General features: G+C 44.5%; 1 protein-coding gene across 1 annotated transcript in view; it reads left to right on the top strand.

Annotated features, from left to right (window-relative positions):
* The window catches only part of ZW10 (zw10 kinetochore protein), a 235,790-nt gene that overhangs the window by 60,313 nt on the left and 155,163 nt on the right, over positions 1–20,314 (top strand). Inside the window, exons 3-4 of the mRNA XM_086957379.1 lie at positions 8,992–9,093; positions 18,830–18,907. Coding sequence (XP_086813505.1) covers positions 8,992–9,093; positions 18,830–18,907 — 180 coding nt within the window. The remainder of the gene's footprint in view (positions 1–8,991; positions 9,094–18,829; positions 18,908–20,314) is intronic.

Raw genomic sequence — 20,314 nt, 5'->3', positions numbered from 1 at the left:
CTGTAACTTTTGAATTATTCTTATTCCTACACACTTTAGCAAAGTGTCCGGTCTTACCACAACGTAGACACTCTTTGTTGTTTGCAAAACAAAATTTCCCATCCGAAGAATGAGAAAAACTACCACACCTAGAACACATCTTTTGATTATTCTTACTAAAAGACATCTGTTGCACATTCTTTTTCTGAAGAATATAACCTTTCTTTCTAACAATTGCTATGGCAGATGCTTCATCGTCACTATTTTCGCTAAATGTACTCTTATGAGAGATTTCAGCCACTTTGGTTTCCAGACCACTTTTCTGTAGTTCCCTCATACACTTTTCGCTTTCCTCCACGACTTTGGCAAGTTCTATCGCATCTTTCAACGTTGGGTTCTTCGCCGCCCACAAACGTTCTTGTACTTTTCTATTATTGGCTTGGACAACTAATTGGTCTCTAATTAATTCGTCCGCCATCTGGCCAAAGTTACATTTGATTGATAACTCGCGCAGTCTTGCTACAAACTCATCAATACTTTCCTCAGCCAATTGTTTATTTTTGTAAAATTTGTATCTCTGAAGGATGAGATTTTCTTCTTTACCAAAACGGGTTTCCAATCTTGTTACAGCCTCTTTAAACTCATCAAAATCAGCTTGTGATCCTGCAGGTAGTACTTGTGGTAAATATCTGAATAAGCGCTGTCCCTCTTTACCCAATGTGGTCCTTAATAGTGCTTTTTTGCGTTTGGGTGAATACTCTTCTCCGTCCAGAGCTTCAATATAATTATAAAACATGACTATCCAGTCCTCCCACGCTATAGGAGGATTGCCCGGCTCTGACAAAAATTGAGGAGGAAGAGCAACATTGATCGATTGAGCCATGTCTTTTATTAACTACCAACAGGGTAATGAGAAATAAGTACACCAAACAGTAGAGTAAAATGAGATGAGGATAAATGCTTACTCTAAATACAGGAGAAGGTCTGTTGCGAAGAAATGGTGCTTAACGCTCAATCACGAGCGTTTCTATGAAGATTGTCGATAATGACCAAAGCAAGAGTCTGTAAGCGAGGAGAAAGGAACGTTATGCGTATTGATTCAAAAACGCTGCTTATGCGTTTCAGTGACGCTGCTGTTTGTGTTTCAGTGACGCTGCTGCCAGAGCGAAGTTTTTCCGCTTCCAATCGTGTGCGCAATACTCTTTTGTTTCCTGGCGTGTAACCAAGGCAACAATGAAGAAAGACAGGTAACGCTGCCAAAATGGCCGACGGCGTCGTGCGTGTATGTTACACGTCAGACGTTCCGTTACAGCCACAACGTGAATCTACGCGCATATGGAATTCGCTCAGTGACAGAGTGTTGCTAAGCGACTCACCACACAAAGGAAGTTGGTTTCGGTGACGTTGCCGCTTGGGTAGCTGGTGACGTAGCTGCTTACTGTCTGTTGCTGGGAAACGCGTTGCTATGTGACTCACCAAAGTCTCCAGACGTTGGTAGAGATGACGTCATCCACTGCACTACGAACACGAAGATCGGCAACAAAGTCCGCAAAATTATCTCCTACGATGTCGCAGTCACTGACAAGACGGAGAAAATGCTCCAGATTCACGCTGTGTATCACACGTGGATTCTTGAGGGAGTTGATGCGCTACTTCTCTGTAAAGTCATTACAAGCTGCAGTATTCACAAGGAAGCGATGGTCGGACATCTCGCCAGCCCAAGTCGCCAAATGATGTAAATAAGATGCAGACCACAGGAACAGGTAAGCTGTATGGAAGCTTTATTGCAGCACAGAGATTAGTAGGTCAGCTCCCCGTCCAACCAGAGCTCCAACTGCCAACAGGGCGAAGGAGAGCTCCAGAACCCAGAACACAAGGAGAGATCTAGAGTGCTAGCCCAAGGAAGAAGCAAAGCACTGTACAACAGATATATTAGGGTCTATACATTAATTTCCAAAGAGCAAACTGTCTCTATCCCTCCCGCATCAAGGCAACTGGAATGTAAGGAATACACTAGGCTTTTCTGGTACGTTGTCTTCACCTCCATTTTGTACCACATGTTCGCATTGAAAATCCAAGATCAATTCTGTTGTGGCAATGTTACACAAACCCATACATTAAGGGCTCACACCACCCACACCGATATTATATATGCATGCTACATATATGTTGAATGTAGCAAAGGATCCAGATAATGAGGCTAGCCAGAACTTAACCATGGCGAGATTAGCGAGTCTGCTCGTCAATCGGCCCCGGAGAAAGACCTTTCATCCTGTTGTTGATTAAATGGTGTCATTGCTGCAAGTTTCAAGTAGTCCAGCGAGCCAACGGTAATCCCATTCGCTAAAGAGGGTACACTTGGTATATCCTTTCAGATCACCAAGTGCTGCTCTTGGTATGAAAGTCACTGAGTAAAAAAGGGTCCTAAATGTACATCCATGTTTGTCATGTAAATGAGCACCGGAAAAGGTCAAAGACAGATTGGCAATCATGTAGGGGGCCTTCCCATCTTGCAATGTGCCATCAAGCTATTTATTCCTGCAAAGTCTGTCTGTTGGGTACCCTTTTGGAATAACTGACATGGAGACTGTATTAGGATTTATAAATAGATTGAGCGTGTTTGCAGAAGTTCACGCTTGTGCAGGTTGGCCTGATGGATTTTTGGATTAAGACTTGATTTTACTGGGAGAAGCAAGATATCTCTTGAAGAGTTTTCGACTGAGTATTCACAGTGGCAAGTTTAAGATGTTCTTTTATTGTAACCTAATTTTATTTAGTTAAGGACATTCTATTTAGTCGCTCTTGGGCCATTCACCTTCGATGTAAAATAAGATTTGTGATGCAGATGATTCATTTCACATGAGCACGCCCTCTTCTTTCTTCAGTGGATGTGCTCTTTCTTTGGGTAGGCCATCCGATTATAATTCAAGAGTTTCATAAAGTGAAGTATATTGCTGGACAATTCCATTAAATCGTAGATAAATAGTATATATTAAGAAATATTGGTAACAATTGTGTAAAAGAAAGATAAGATGTCACAATATAAAGGGATTCTAGTGCACCGTGTTTGGTACCAAAATCATTGTGGACTAAATACGTGGACGCAGGCTCTAATATTTTGGTACATATTAGGATTCTATGGCAGGACCGGAGGCTTCGGATTATGCCTTTCTTCCTTTGCTTTATTTGCACAAACAACAGCAAGAAAAACTACAAACAACTACATTTCCCATGAACAGTAGGGAAAGAAAAGAGTTACAATGTTAGTCATTCGTCGCTCTCCACACTCCAGCAGCTCCCATCATGCCTTGCAGCTGCTTCCTCTTGCTCTTTCTTCGCTGCTCAGCAGCAAGTTAAATGGTTTTTGGCTTTCTCTCTGATTATTTTGGGACTGTGTGGGTAGCGTTTTGTGTTTGGGGCAAGCGCTGACCATTTTCCATTCTGCAGAGTCCCCTGGTGATTGCGGGACGCTTTTCAACGCTCCTCACGCGACCTGGTCCCAGTGGTAGGGGCGGTGTGCTCTTTCCACCGCTAGGAGGCGAGCTTCATCTGTGGCTAGCGCGCCTGAGGGACGCTTTTTGAAGCGTTTTTCCGGCGCGTTTTGTCTATAGGCTGTTTGCGGTGCCCCCCTGCCTCCCGGCTTGACACCCTGCGGGGTCGTAATTGGTAGGGTTTTCCCCATATGTTGAACGCCCGGAAAGGGTTGTATTTTGGTTCCTACGTTAACACCCTGCAGAGTTGTAATTGGCGCCGGTTTGCTGGCGCTGGGGACGCTTGCCAGGTTGGCGCCCTGTGACCTTAAAGGGCTGCAGCGTTCCCGGGGCTTGTGCCCGTGAATTCTGTGCCTTGGTGCCCCTCTTATAGTCTGGGCTCCCTCCCAGCTTATATTTGGTGCCTGTTAGGGCCCATATTTACTAGCTGTGCTGCACTTTCCTTCCTGCCAGAGCCTAATTTCACTCATGATGCAGGGGGAACATGGGCAGTATGCAGAGGATGACCCTCTCAGTTACGCCTCTTGGGATGAGGACTGCTACCAAGCGGTGGATGATTCAATTTATAGGGCAGTAGACCAAGCTATGGTGCCCCTGGAGCAGCGCCTCACGGCACGGTTGGACGAGGCATACTCCAAGTTGGTAGCCCTGATTCCTGCGCCGGCCCCAGCCCCGGCCTCTGCGTCTTCACCCACTCCCCCTCCTAAAAAGCCCTGTACGGAGGGGGTTGACTCTGAGGCTTTCGCCCGGGTCAAAAGCGTCTTCAAGGACACAGATGAGGAGGCCTGCTCCTCGAGGTCGTGGCTCCTGTCCCAGGCCCCCTCCTCTGCGCGTCCTTCGGACATGTTGGACCCGGACGATATCGTCCACCCCCGGTCTTCGGACTGGGTTCCCGGCGACAAGGTGGCCCAGTACGTGGCCGGCCGTTTGTGCAAGCCCATGGAAATAGACGCACGCAACCGCCTTAGGGCGGAGTGCCCTCGGCCCACCCTAGAGGGCAAGGTGGCGTTGACGCCGGACATCAACCCTAAGATGGCGACTTTCCTGGCAAAATTTGTCAGAGATCCTCAAAAGGGTATCAAAAGGGTATCGACAGGTCCTGGCGCACATGCCAGGACAAGTTGTTAGACGCGGTAGGTCCTATGACCAAAATTCTGGATATGGCAGAGGAAGCCAAGGTCACAGGGATCCCTTTTCCCCCAAAGGTCCTGTCCAATTGGGCTCAGCGGGCCATTTTCTTCCTCGGTAATGCGAATTGTGCCCTCTCTACCGAGAGGAGGAGGTCGCTGTTGATAAAAATTGTCCCCAAGTTGGGTGACCTCGCTTCTTCAGAAGCCGGTGCTGTGGCCCAAGGGGGCCTGTCCGGGCACCCCTTCATCAAGGAACTTGGGAAGTTCGTCGCCACATTCACATCCTTGGACAGGGCGCAGTCCAATATCAAAAAAGTTTTTGCCCCTCTGGTTTTTGAGAGGGACGGACGTGGCAGGGGCTGCTCGTTCGGCCGTGGCAACCCCTGCGATCGGGAGCAAGGCTCCGGCCACGGGCAGGCGCAGGATGGTACCCGCTTCAACAACTTCTACCCGACCCGGGGTCAGCGATTAGGGGGCCGCGGCGGCCATAGAGGACAGCAACAAGGTGCTGGAAGAAGTGAGTGTGCTGCCCTCAGCGAGCTTGCGGGGTGGGGGGTGCTTGGCGCAGTTTATCCCACCGTGGGCTTCCCTGACAAGCGATGCTTGGGTGCTGCAGACGGTCCAGGGCTTCCAGCTGGAGTTTCATGGCCGTCCGTGTCAGCTACAACATCCCCGTCCTATTACTTTTTCCCATTGCGACGCAATTTGGGCGATTTGTTGCGCGCAGGAGCACACCGGGGGTTTCCTCAGCAATCTCTTTTTGGTCGACAAGGTCGACGGGGGCCGGCGTCCAGTCATCAACTTGAAGGAGTTCAACGAATGGCTGGTATACCGCCATTTCAAAATGGAGGGGATCCACCTCCTGAGGGATGTTTTGCGCCCGTCAGATTGGATGGTCTGTCTCGACTTAAAAGATGCCTACTTGGCGGTGCCCGTTTTCCCTCCCCACCGGTGTTTCCTCCAGTTCAAATGGGACGGTCAGGTCTACGAGTTCACCACGCTACCTTTCGGGCTATCCTCGGCGCCGTGGAGTTTCACAAAGGTGTTGCGCCCGGCGGTGGAGGCTTTGCGAGCTCGAGGTATCCGGATGATCATATACCTGGATGACATGCTCTTCATGGGCCAGTGTCCGAAGCGGCTCTCGTCCCAGCTTCACGTGGTGGTCAACCTGCTTCAGGGTCTGGGCTTCGTAATCAACGAGAAGAAGTCTCTTCTCGTCCCCACACAGTGTGCAACCTTTTTGGGTTTCACCGACGACTCGGTGTCGTCCACGTTAAGCCTTCCTGCTCGAAAGATGGCGAAGATCAGGCACGAGTTGCGTCAGACTCTGGCGAAGACTCACACGTCACTGCGCCATTTGGCGCTTTTGGTGGGTCTCCTTTCCTCTTCGATTCAGGCCATTTTCCCAGGCCCTCTTCATTACCGGGCCATGCAGCGCCTGAAGGTGTACCACCTCAGGAAGGGTCTGACATACTCTCAGATGATCCCATTGTCGGAGGAAGTGAGGGACGAGATGCGGTGGTGGCTAACGCACATGGAAGCCTGGAATGGCCGTGCGATTTTCGGCTCCGCGCCGGATGTCATTATCGAGTCGGACGCCAGTCGTTCCGGCTGGGGGGGCCAGGTGTGGAGAATTTTCCACAGGAAGCGCCTGGTCTGCCCACGAGCAGTCTTTGCATATCAACTGTTTGGAGTTGCTAGCAGGCTCCTTTGCAGTCCAGTGTTGGACGAAGGACAGAGTTCAGTCTTGCGTCCTCCTCTGGATGGACAACGTATCGGCGGTCCGTTATATCAATCACCTGGGGGGGACCAGGTCCAAAATGCTAGCGGACCTTGCCAAGGACTTTTGGCACTTTGCCTGGATCAACAGGTGTCGGTCACGGCAGAGTACTTGCCGGGTTGTCAGAACGAGGTGGCCGATTGGCACTCCCAGCACCTGCTGGACGCCAGTGTATGGAAGTTGGATCCTCTGGTATTCTCCTGGCTGGCGGACAGGTGGGGCCCCTTCTCGGTGGACCTGTTCGCGTCACGCCTGGACCATCAACTTCCGAGGTTCTTCAGTTGGCGACCGGATCCGTTGGCGGAGGCGACAAATGCTTTCCTCCAGGACTGGTCAGGCGAGCAGGGATATGCGTTTCCCCCGTTTTCAATGATAACGCGAGTGTCGGCGTTGCTACGCCGTCAGTTGGCGGACGTGGTCCTGATCACCCCATGGTGGAGGTCTCCAGTTTGGTTTCCAGTTCTACTGGAACTTTCCTGGGATTCTCCAATCCTACTCCCCCACTCTCCTCGCATTCTGCTCAGTCCGGAGGGTGCTCCCCACCGGCTAGTCCAGGAGGGGTCCCTCCGTCTGATGGCTTGGAGGATCTCCGGCGTCGCTGGACGCTCCCAGGCCTTTCGGGAAAGGCAGAGGACTTGCTCTCCAAGGCATGGGCCGATAGCACGACCAGGAGATACCGGTCAGCTTGGCATAGATGGCGTCACTGGTGTATGCGAGGGGGTTTTGATCCAGTGGGGGCAGACGTAGTTAAAGTTATTAACTTCTTGGCCGGGTTAGCGGAGGACGATCTTGCCTATCGGTCGGTCAACACTTTCCGCTCCGCTCTCTCGGCCGGGCACGACCTGGTGCATGGTTCCCCGGTTGGGGAGCACCCTTTGGTGTGTCGGCTCCTGAGAGGAAATCGCCTCTCATTGCCACCTGAGCCACGGGACGTGAACAGGGTTCTGAACTTGTTTTTGTCCTGGCAGCCGAATAGTTTTTTGTTCCGCAAAGAGCTCTCGGCTAAGTTGGCTATGCTGTTGTGCCTGATGTCTTGCAGGCGGGTTTCAGACGTGCGGGCATTGGACATCACTGCTAGAGTTTTCTCCCCTGATGGGGTGTCTTTCACAGTGAGTAGGCGGACTAAGTTCCTGTCGAGAGTGATCTCGTACCCGGCCTTTCAGAATTCCCCTAAACTGTGTGTGGTACAGTGCCTATGAAGATTTGACAGAAGACACTCATCCTCCGGGCGAAAGACAATTGCTTATTGCCCTGCGTAAACCGTATAAGGCAGTCTCTTCCCCAATTATAGCCAGGTGGGTGCGTTGAGTGATGCAGGAGGCGGGATTGATACCAAGCAGTTTGGTGCTCACTCGGCGAGAGGGGCGATGGCCTTATCTTATCTTATGCTGTATTTATAAAGCGCACTGACACCGGAGGTTTCCTGGCGCTGAAGCCTCTAAAGCTTTTACTCTTGGGGCTAGGTTGGAGGATTTGATGAGGGCGGACGATTGGTCCTCAGACTCCACTTTCAAGAGGTTCTATTTCAAGCCAGTGTTGGAAGTTGCTCGGCTAGTTGTCGACAAGCTTTGAACTGGCCTAATCCAAAGCCTCCGGTCCTGCCATAGAATGAGAATTTGCCTAGCCCTTGGTGCTGGTAAGTTCCAATTCTATTAAAGACTCGGAGGCGAGGATTATCCCCCCCCCCCCCCCCCCCCAATGACTTCGAGGAAGTGGACCCTCCCCGTACGGAATGTAAGTAATTCATTTATGGAGTTTCCTGCTGGCTATGTTTGATAGTGATTGTAATGTTCTCTTGCCATGTGTCTTACACTCATCGGTGTGTACGGTCAATATCTGACACTGCGTATTTTGCAGGGAATGACGGAAATAAACAGGATGCATAATGTGACTGGAGCATGGGCTTTGCGCGAACAAAGAGGAAGCAGCTGCAAGGCATGATGGGAGCTGCTAGAGTGTGGAGAGCGACGAAGGACTAACATTTCTTTCCCTACTGTTAATGGGAAATGTAGTTGTTTGTAGTTTTTCTTGCTGCTGTTTGTGCAAATAAAGTGAAGGAAGAAAGGCATAATCCTCGAGTCCGAGTCCTTAATAGAATTGGAACTTACCAGCACCAAGGGCTAGGCAAATTCTCATTGACGCTTGTATACAATTGGCAGCCTTTTTGTATGGTGTTAACTTGCCACCCATTACATCTTTAGAATGCTGAGATACATAGACAAGGTAAATAAACCCTGAGAACTCCCCACAGCAAAGGACAATCCCCCCAAAAATCAACCTTTAGCAATACTCATGCAATTTTGCTGGTGCCGTGGCCGTGAACTAATTACTTACACTGGTGCATCCATTCTTCGCAAAGCCATAGAAAGTGGTGGTTAAAAGGAGCGCGTCTAACCTCCCCTTTACACCAACATTTGTGGTATCTGCCTGCCCTTATTTAGCTTCTATATTTACCTGGTTATATGTCAACTCCACCAGACTATGGGAATCGCATTTTTTTGTAGATCTGTTTCAAACCACGTCTGGATTTCGGTCTGAAAATTTGTACACAACATGACTTCTTCAACTCTCTTGCAACATCACAACACTGTGTTGTGTGCTTTGGTTCTAGGTCAACCGGGATCTTCACGTGGCCATTACAGAGTATGCAGATTTGAAGGAACAGCTGGAGAAAAATACAGTCATTCTCAGTGTGCTCAAACAGCTTCAAAAGGTGAGCAAACTAAGTTAAAATATAATTTTTGTTTCTTGGCTTTTTAGTTATGCTTGTCTGAATTTCTAAAAATCACTTTCTTCACATTCAGTCTCCTATCCTTTGTTAAAGTGCCATTAGCCTGTGCGATGGTAATTGAAATATACAGTAACAAACAAATACTGCAGTGTACAGTGGAATTAATTCAGCATAATCAACACCACATATTTGAAGCACAATCAAAGAAGACATATGTGTTTGTATGTTCTTTGAAAAGCGCAATAGTTAATTGACGCTATAGTTAGGTTTTGAAATAAATAAGATCTAACGTTTTAAAACCGAAAGAATACTGAAATTCTCCAAATGGTTTAGTGAACAAAAAATAACTTGCACCCGTCAAGCACTGCTTATGAACTCACTTATTGCATACATTCCTTGTGACATTTTAAATAACATAATTGATTACATTTCAAGCGCCCATCCTTACCCGTTATGCGGCCTTCATTTTTCGGGTCCTGTAACGGCTGCCACAACATAGTCTCTTTTTAATTTTTTTTTTTTCTCACAGTAACTCGAAAGACAAATGCATACATTTATCATGACTTCATATATGCATATGATCAGAGAACAATCCCCAAATGCCTAAACCAATCTTTTGTTTCTTCACCCCTTTAAATGCATACAAACTAAACTCTAAATGAAATAAATTATACATCTTTGCCCTCCATCGTTCGAAGGAGGGAGGTTCAAGTTCAGGGCTGTGGAATTTTCCAAATAATCTAGTTGTCCAAGGGACAAAATGTCTCTGAGATCTACATTTCCTGTAAAATCCACTTGTCCCACCTACTCCCATCCCACATCAAACATAAGGGCTCCAGCTGACAGAGAAACATTAACCCAATTTCCGTTTTTATCCACATTTAAAAATAAACACAGATGAGAAAATAAATGGTTTTCTGTCTATTGATCTGTAAAAATCTGTTAAACGGAAAACAGGAAGCCTTAATTATGAAGAAAAGGTTAGCTTTGGTGAAATAAAATATTTGCCTAAGATCACACAATTTAAGCATGGAAGCCATGTTTTTTAATTTATCAAGCAAGGTTCTCTTTCACAAAGAGTATGTAAATAGTTCCGGACCGTCAAGAATTCTGCATCATCACAAATAGCAGATAACTACTGTATATAAACTCTGCACTCAAGAAGGGTGTTGCACAATGTCACAAGTAATGCACAACTAATTGCAACCAGTACTTACTTAACTCACTGCTTAAAAAATAAATCATGATCACTAATAATGAACATCTGTCGCCAACAAACCACACCTACCCAGAATACTAGACTATCCCAGAGCCTGCAGACATATCACAAATAACGAACAGAAAATAATATCCACCTGCTTCAAGTAAAACTATAGATACAATGACCAAAAGAATCCAGCACTATGATTAGATAATATAACGTGAACGTGCATTTGGAGAGCTATTTGAGGCAGAACTGAAGTGCATTACAGAGCTATTCATGGAGGCCCGGCTCCCCTGTTTCACACAAATCAGAGTGGTCTAGGTGTGTGTTCATTGGCATATGTGTATAAACTAGCACATACCAAATTAACACAACACCAGATTTGATGTACTGCTGCCAAGTGAAATCAGCATTGTCTCTTTATCTTTAATGGTAGTACCCTTCATATCTTCCTCACCACCTCCGATTTCACTTGTTTCTAAATATCCTAGACTATTATTTTAACACTTGACTACCCTTGCATATGACCTTGAGACATAGTGCATTCATAATCAAAGAATTATATTTTTTGCAGTTTATTAGCGCAAACTCGACCTGAACGTTTTGGAGCGCTGTACATGAGCGCCAGTTACATTACACAACTTGGACACGTTTATTTATTTCTAACTGTAGCACTTATTTGCAGCTGCACGAGAAATCATAACCTTTTGTGACCATCATCGGCAAAAATACGGACTTCTAACGTGACTTCTAATCCCGGTCACAAAGAGCTTTATAGCATCAGCATAGCGAGGCGGCAAATTTCACTTTCGCTTTTCAAAACCACATATATTTTTAACCCCGCATTCAGATTAGTCCAAAGATCCAGGAACTGTGCCGTGCCCATGCCACCCGCAATGAACTTTGAAGGGAACAGTTCTCCTGAGGCGCCGCTGCAGCTTAAAAGAAAATGCGCATATTGGGCTAAATTAAGCCCGACAAATAGGCACTGGCCAATTGAGCATTTTCTCACACAAATGGAAAAGATATCTCCCTTTTGTGAGGGAAATTGCCCAATCTGTGTCACACGTCTGGTGTGAAAGGAAGTTTTAACCCACTCTGCACACCAATGCAAACGTGCGCAGTTAGCAATTAGCAGCGATGAAAGCACCTGCTTTCTGCAGCCACACTGACTCCGCATCAGACACGGTCCGTCAGCAGGCAGACAAGTTCTATTTCAATATTTCAGAGCGATCTGCACGCAAGGTCAGCAAAATAACACTCTAGCAATGCTATGGCAGGCACTATAGTGCTTATTTTACCTGAATCTATCATTACCTCGCTCGCGGCGGTCCCGAAGTTCAAAGGCTTGCTGAGACTGAGTGACGTTTCACTCCCCAACCAATCACTGGCTAGAGCTCAGTGAAGTCATGGGCTGCTAGCCAATCAGAGGCCTCCAAAGGCTCTCTGCAAGCTTTTATGATTGGCTCTGAGCCCCAGAGTGCCCACAGCCTGTTTTATTTCCGTGATTTAATGTCTACTTGCCCGTCGGACAAAATAGACATTAAATCTTCTTTCCCGATGATAAAAACAACATGGTTCGGGCGTCGGGCGATATGATTCCCCCACCCCTGCAAGTTGTAGCCATTCCGCCGCAATACAAAGCCGGGCGACAGTCATAGCTATAAAAATCAAATTTCGGTGTTTATATAAGGGAATACCCTTCCCAAGTTCAGGCCCAGTACCCACGAGCATAATTGAAGATGGTAAAACAATTGGAGCCCCAATAACTCTAGACAAAAATTTCTTTATACCAGTAATATAATTTGACAAATGACCACAACTAAAGAAAATATGCAAAATATCTGCGTTATCCCCCCACACGAAAACATTTGCCGTCTTGTCCTGTCCCCCATTTGAACATGCATGCCATCGTATAATACAAATTAAAGAAAGTTTTAAAGCATTGTGCTTTCAAGTTGGCGGATAACTGGACATTCCTAGATCTAATAAGGACATCTTTTAAACATATATTATCAGATCCCCAAATCATAGCCCTTTTGACATTATGTTTATCTAAGTCATCCTTTCTATACGACAATTATAGTTGATAAACCTCACCAATTTTAGCATGGCGTTGAATAGCCATACCTACTGTATTAGAAACCGGTATAGTTTTTTTCCTGAAGATAAAATCTCGAATTTGAGAAAACTTAAAAAAAAAATGAGATTTAGACAAATTACTTTGTCTAGATAGCTCTTCAAAGGACATAAGGGAACCTCCAATATCGAAGATGCTTTAAAACTGTGACAACTACTGGTATGTAAGAGAAATTATTTATGAATATGGGAATATTCACCAACTGGGAGTGTTTACATACAACGTATGTGTGCATATTTTACATATTGAAAAGGGTGTTAGTGGGACATTATTCACCATGAAGGTAGCAGTTTATTTTGGTTTTACGTTATATTGTTTCTATATGAAAGGGGATGGTGGGGCAGAGATTCACAAATTATTCTCCTGTGTTATTTTGAAAATGCATGTGATATATATATGTTTCAAAGGATGTTGTGGTTTTAGTGATGTGTTAGATGGTCTAGTGGTTGATAAATGTATTTTTTACACATTGTAGATACCCCTGAAGAAGGTTGAAATAACCGAAATGCATTGGGTGTAGTGATTGGACTTTGGAGAACTCTGAATTTTGCACAAGTGTTCTGGAATAGGCCTGGATGGGCAATTTCGGAATATGTAACACGCACAAGCAATTGGAATTTCGAGCCTTTGACGCGATTGAGGAACTGTGAATAAAAATTGGAGATTAAAAAGGATGAACTTTGGAATACTTTTGGTTTAAGTGTATAAAATTTAACACTAGTGTATCAGGCTGTGCAACCCTTTGTTGAACAGCAAGCAGCGTTCGACATTGTCAGGGCAAATACAACTGCGCCATCTCCTGCTTTCTCTTCCGATTCTGCTGACAAACAAAACTAAGCACCTCGCCTCTAAAACATGTCTTAAACGAATCCCATACTATAGCATAATGGGAAGAATATCTATTGATAGCGATCCACTTAGACATATGTCCCCGAAAATCTTCATTTAACTGAGTTTCCGGTGAAATGAAAATGTTTTTAACGGCGGATGATGGGCAGTGGCGGTAACAGCAAGTACAATTGACACCCTTGGGAAATTTGAATTGTAGCCCCACCCATAATCTAAACTTGCAAACTTTTTATGGGTAAAAGAATAATAATTGAACCCAGGAAATGTCGGATTTAAAGTACCCCAAACATCAATCAGACCATGATCCTTTAAAAATTGATATAAAGCTTTAAACACTCTTGGTTTCCGACCATTATAACTGCGAGGCACCTTTTGCAAATCTACAGTGGATACATTGATATTTATATCCCCACATACTATCAAAGGTTTCCCCCAGGTTGCTAGTTCTAAATTTAATACTTCAAAAATAGAAGCATCGTCTAAGTTGGAGCCATATATTGTACAGACTGTATATTTAATATCCCCGATCATACATTCAGCGATGGCCCATCTATTAGCTTTGTCCGCTAAGCTGCATTCCACACTAACCATATTGGATTTGGCTAATATCGCCACTCCCCTAATCATAAAAGATTGTTTTGAAGCCACCACTAGAGAAAAGCCCAATGTTTCTAAAATTGCCTGTTGTGACCAAGGTATATGTGTCTCTTGGAGACATGCCAATTCTGGGCAGCTCTGCCGTGACTCTATTTCTCTTGAGCCAGTTGTTAAGGCCAGAGACATTTAGTGAGCAGATCTTTACTCCCTTAACTGTCATAATGATAGTTAAACAACACATCTATCCGCACCATCATATTAAACATAACAACACAAATTACACGATAGGCCAGAGAACAACTCTAACTTCCTCCTATAGTTACTGTGATTATTTGACCCTTTTTACCTCACCTAGGTGACCCACCCCAACACCCCCCTTCTCCATGCCAGCCCTCCCCAACCACCCCTCCTGGAACAAGGCTTTAGGACACGTGGTCCTGTAGATGCAGGTGATCGTACTCCCCCTTGCCCCTACTCCTGACTCTACCCAATTCTAGTATGTCAAAAAATAAATAAATAAGACTATACCAACACCAAAATATATACCCACACTAAAGGCTCCGCTACAACGTTGTTGTTTTATATAGCCCCAGCACTCACTAAACTGAATTCAAAAACTCATCAGAAGGACCTTTGCTAGAAAAAAAGTGAGTGCGGTCCTTGAAGATCACCTTCAGCTTTGCTGGATTTAACAAATAGGCTTGAGCGCCTTTAACCTGAAATCGAGGAATCAATTCACACAGCTGCCATCGGAGCTCAACCGTGTGCTGGCAAAAGTCCGGCTGCACAAAAAACTCATAATCCCCCCCAGATCTTTTTTTGTTGGTCCGTGTTAGGCGAAATACATCTTCACATGGCAGAAAGCTATTAAGTGAAATCAAAAAAGTTCTAGGCCTCTCAACTAGTTGCACAGAACTACTACCCGTATGAACATGTCTATTAAATGGAAAGCGATGTGCTCTCTCGATTTCACGGTCCCAGTCCCATTTAGACAACTCAGGGAAGGCTTTTGTAAATAATTCAACAATATAGCGCAGAGAATCCTCTCCTTCCTTCCCCTCAGGAATCTGAATCACTCTTAAATTATTCCTACGAGCACGCTTTTCAATATCTGCCATCTTCCACTGCCGTCCTTAACCGATTGAATAGACAGTCTTAATCTTTTTTTGAGCCAGTTCATCCTCCAGATTGGAGATCGGTGCTTCAGCTTCATTAAACCTCGACACAAAATCCGCATGCGATTTTGACATCCGTCGGACTGAATTTTGCAACTTCTTGCATATATTCTGGACTCTCTGACTCTCTTCCCGTGTTTCGGCACGATGAGACATGATTGACTGATAAATTAGTGAGAGAGATATCTCATCTTCACCAAGAAGGTGCATTTATTCAGATACAGGACGTTCTGCGGTCCTACCACCATTGCAGAGAGTTAAATCTAATTTTTTGTGAACAGTGAGGGATTGCCCTTCCTTAAGCTCCCCTGCTTCCTCCAGAAATGAGCTACTATGCTCACTACCGTCATTAACACTCATCTGCATTGTATACTGCAGTGCTAAGTCCTCGCAAAATGACTTTGAGTGATCAGAGAGTGAGTAAAAGTCGCCTGATTCTGTATCAGGCATATGTATTTGATCCTCCCTTAATAAGTGGGGAAGCCCACTAGAATATTCATTGCCCTCATTAGCCCCTGGCACTATGGCCCGCCGGGTCGCCAAATCACCAACACGCTCTCCCCTGTCAGCCTCTCCAACAGATGTTAGCGGAGTAGTAGTAGCTAAATGGAGTTCAGAGTCAACTTCAGTATTCCCTTCTCCAGTCTCAGCATTCTCAGCAATGGCTATAACAACATTCTGCATGGAGCTTCACTAACCTCAATATTGAGAGTCAAATCTGCCGTGGTGCTTAATTGAGCACAGTCATTTATGGGGAAAACAGGCTGTTTACCCTTATGCTTATCTTGATTTACAGAAAATATTGGCAGAATCTTTTTCTTCTCACCGCCATCATTGTTTCTACTGAGCGTGGCATCAGTTACAGCATGCAAGCCAGCGGCAGCGCCCGTTGCTGGTTTAGCAGCGTCCACTCGTGTAGCTTCGCTCACCTCAGCGCCAGCTGTACTGTCATCCCTGTTCGTTGTGTCTGGCACGCTGGCCTGCTGCGTGTTCCTTTTGGCGACGTAATGGAGAGGCTGCAGCCGCGTTTCCAGCCCCTCAACACTCAGTGACGGAAGCCTCCGATGAACCAGACCCACACAGTATCGAAGACCGCCCATACGCCTCACTGTACACCAGTAGGCGGCTCAGGCTCACCGCTTCAACGGTGGACTGCACAGACAACCAAACCGAATCTGGGACAGTCAAGATTCACTATTATCGATTTATTTTTTTGTTGCTCCCCCAGGGCTTGAAAGTGTCTGCAAACGATAACTTGTATCACTGGAGGACTAAGCCGGCAACATTGTAGCAGATTTCCCAATCACCGTGAGTAGGAGCAAGACCGATCGACCTACGCATCTATACGGGCGCCATCTAGCCTTTTTGCCACAACATAGTCTCAGTGTTGTAGACAGGACGTTTCCCCATCCATTTTGAATACCAATCCGAGCATATGTGGACGGCAACAGTTGAGATTTTTTCAGCTTTTTACTAGGGTTAACCCCTTCATGCCTAACCGAGCACGTTTCTAAACGTAAACTTCTCAAAAACCACTGAACAGATGTACACCAAATGACAAAGTAAAGTTCTAACTCTTAGCTAAATTTGGTAGAATTCCTTTCAGCGATCTTTTTTTGTATCGGACAGCAAACTTTCCAGCTGTAATTAACATTGTAAGTCACACCTTTGGGTAAGTGGACCCCCTCTCCCTTTTTTTGACTTCTGCTTGATGAATCGAACTATAACTGGCGCGCCCGCAATCCACTGCTGATGATGTCATATATTACATCATTCATGACATGGTCAGTGACATCACTGATGACATCATCCATGTGACAAGCTGATACACCTAATTATACAGTAGCATAGTCTTTTAACACACATTATAAAATATGAAGTACCATATTTGAAACCTTGCCACACCAGTTCAAGTTTCTAAAAACTCACTCAGTGATTCCTACATCTACACACACATCTAAACACTTACCTATAGATTCACTCATACATGCTAACAAAGATCAATAGAACACTATTAAATATACTTATATACCTACATCAACATTACACACCAGCACTATTCCTTTATGCAGACATCCTACTCACTTATGCAAACAATTGATCATACTTCTATTTACTAAGCTACTCACTTACACAAACACCACTTTATTTATTCATACAGATAGTAACTCATTCTTAGTGTATTATAAAATCAGTATTACAAGTATACAGTTATCCATACATCAATCATACAATCACTGATTATAATGTATACTTATTTATATACAATAGCTGTCACATACACTGCCTTTTATATTTTTTGTTTGTTGGACATATACCATTGAGAAATATATTTACTCATCACCACACCCATAAAGAGATTCACTCACCCAAACAACTGTTTCCACATACAATCTTAACCTCATATACTTACTAAATCATCTATTTACACATCTTTACACAAACACAAACGTCCCACCCAACCACACACACATTCATTCACTATCCCATACACATACTCATTTAACTAATTAATAACTAATGTAGACTTTCACATAGGTAGTAACCAACTTATGTAGTAGTTTCACAACAAGAGATAGAATGATACAGGTAGTCATACAGTTTAATCACTATCCCATATATTTAGTGAGACACTTAAAATTCCTCACTTAGACAGTCAATCACATTGGTACTAAATCCTCCATTCACACACTTATACATCCACTCAGTCTTCAAGGCAATTTGCTATATATATATATATATATATATATATATATATATATATATATATATATATATATATATATATATATATATGGTACATATTTAAATAACGAACCAAACCACTTTCACTGGGTGATGTCATCAGTGATGTCACTGACCATGTCACAAATGATGTAATATGTGACATCATCAGCAGTGGATTGCGGGCGTGCGAGTTATGCTATACTCTATACTTGTTTTGGGTCGGGCCCGGTGAGCGCCACTGTCTGTGGTGCAACTTTAACTGATGAACACTATGTCAGCAGAGCCTGTTCTGTACAGGATTGTGACAGGCTGCTGCTCATGTTATCTCCGGTACCGCTAGTGGGGCTAGGTAGGTAGTGGCCGGCTCGCCAGACCGGGGAAGGCGGCTCTAGTTATTTTTATAGGGTTGACCATGAGCTACTTTCTTTTTGACTTTTTACAGCCTGGTTGCGACCGCAATGTGTGCCTCAGCCTCACTCTCCTAAGGCTTGCCCAATTCCTTGCTATCTGCAATGGGCTGGCTATCGAGTTCTCAAGTTATCTAACTGTTGCCCTTACATTTCTTGTGCTTTGCAGCAGTTTTAAGATGTTCGTAGCGTTTCTTTTTGCTCAAATGGGTGTCATTTCTGATATTTATGTTTCTCCGTCTTTATATCTTGATTTTGCTCATGAGTAAGTGTTACTCATAGTCGTTGAAATGTCACTCATTATTACCCTGAAATTATAAAAATGTCACACATAGCAATCTGAAACCTTGGCAGCTGTGGTCTTAGCCCTGGAGACGTACATGGATGAATCAAAAAAACTAGTGGAATATATTCGTAACCAGCATCGCTAAATCGCATGACAAACTAGGGGGCCGAAGAGCACTGTTATAGTATAGATTACTATTTATTATACTATATAATATTTACTGATTAGGTATTAAAGAAAAATGGAATTTACGTATATTTTAACATTCTTTAGAATGACAGCATCCCCATGTCTCTCGACAATGAATAACCTGTCTTTTTGGCTGTGTTACAGTTTGATAGTGCAATCGAGGAATACAATTGTGCATTTATGGGGAAAAACTACATTGCAGCTGCTCGACAACTGGAAGAGGTATGTTTTTTGATTTCAAAGTATTTTATTGAAGATTTATTTTTATATATATATATATATATATATATATATATATATATATATATATATATATATATATATATTATATATACAGTACAGTAGTAGTGCCTGAGGGTGAATACAGACGCGTTTGGGGTTACATAAATCCCATACTAATGTATGATTCTTTGAACAATAAGATAAACATCATGGATTTCAATTGGGTGGCAGTCCCTAGGACTGCCACCTCTTGCTTGCTCAGGGATACCCTTAGAATGGCAATAGTAATCGCTGGTCTGAGGGGTCTTTGAGGCAGCAGCAAAAGACCATTTCACTTTCTGTTGATATCTCTCTTTTTCCTCCCCCTCCCCCTTCTGCAACAACTAGGATGCACTTGAGTGGTGAAGAGTGGGACAAAGCCTCATCCCAGGATGTCATCAGGGGCGGAGGATGGATGTGCAGTGTTAATCAGAGCATATTAAACTCAATCACTTTGCAATATAATATTAATAAAAAGAGTGCCAATGAATTATGTGAAAGGGTTATTAGAAAGAGGCACAAGGCATCTCATTTTGCGGGGTGCACTATATAAATAGTCTGCACTGCTTATGCAGTTTTTCTAATGCCATTTAGGGTCACCTCTGCTGTCCTTGAAAAGGAGGTAAGTAGGTAGTTGTCTTGACCTCAAATAACTTGGGTCATAAACAGTAGATATCCTAAGCCCTGAAAGGAAACTGCAACATTTTTGGAGGAAATGAAAACTGAAATTCTTCTCTCACCCTTCCCCAAAAAGTTATATTGGTATAGTATAGCATTTGTCTTCTCCCTTGTTTTTAATATTGCCCATTGATTGCACTATAATAGTTATTTCACCGCACTTGGCGGGTCCCGGGTCATTCCTTCGCTTTTGGGCGCCATCTTGGAGGATCTAAAGGACGCCTGGCGACGCCATTGGGGAGATCGGTCTAGTCATCTGAAGGACGCTAGACCGGTATTTAAGGCAAGTGGGAAGCGCGCGCACTTTATTCGATCTAACTTGGTAATGCAGAGTGACTGAGAGCGTGCAGCGCTTTACAGCGCAATTACAGCGAGGCTCTGTGTGCATTTTTAATTCCCCAGTTTTGTATTTAATTTAATGTTCATTTGTCTTCTCCCTTGTTTTTAATATTGCTTATTGCTTGCACTATAATAGTTATTTCACCGCACTTGGCGGGTCCCGGGTCATTCCTTCGCTTTTGGGCGCCATCTTGGAGGATCTAAAGGACGCCTGACGGCGCCATTGGGGAGATCGGTCTAGTCGTCTGAAGGACGCTAGACCGGTATTTAATACGGCCATGACAATGCGCAGCAGCCTCGCGCAGCGGACTCGCCTGACTCTCGCCGGAGTCGCGCCAGAGTCCAGCCCGC

This window comes from Lissotriton vulgaris, chromosome 2_1, assembly GCF_964263255.1.
Source record: "Lissotriton vulgaris chromosome 2_1, aLisVul1.2, whole genome shotgun sequence".
In the NCBI taxonomy this organism is placed as follows: domain Eukaryota; kingdom Metazoa; phylum Chordata; class Amphibia; order Caudata; family Salamandridae; genus Lissotriton; species Lissotriton vulgaris.
This window is presented reverse-complemented; position numbering and strand designations above follow the sequence as displayed.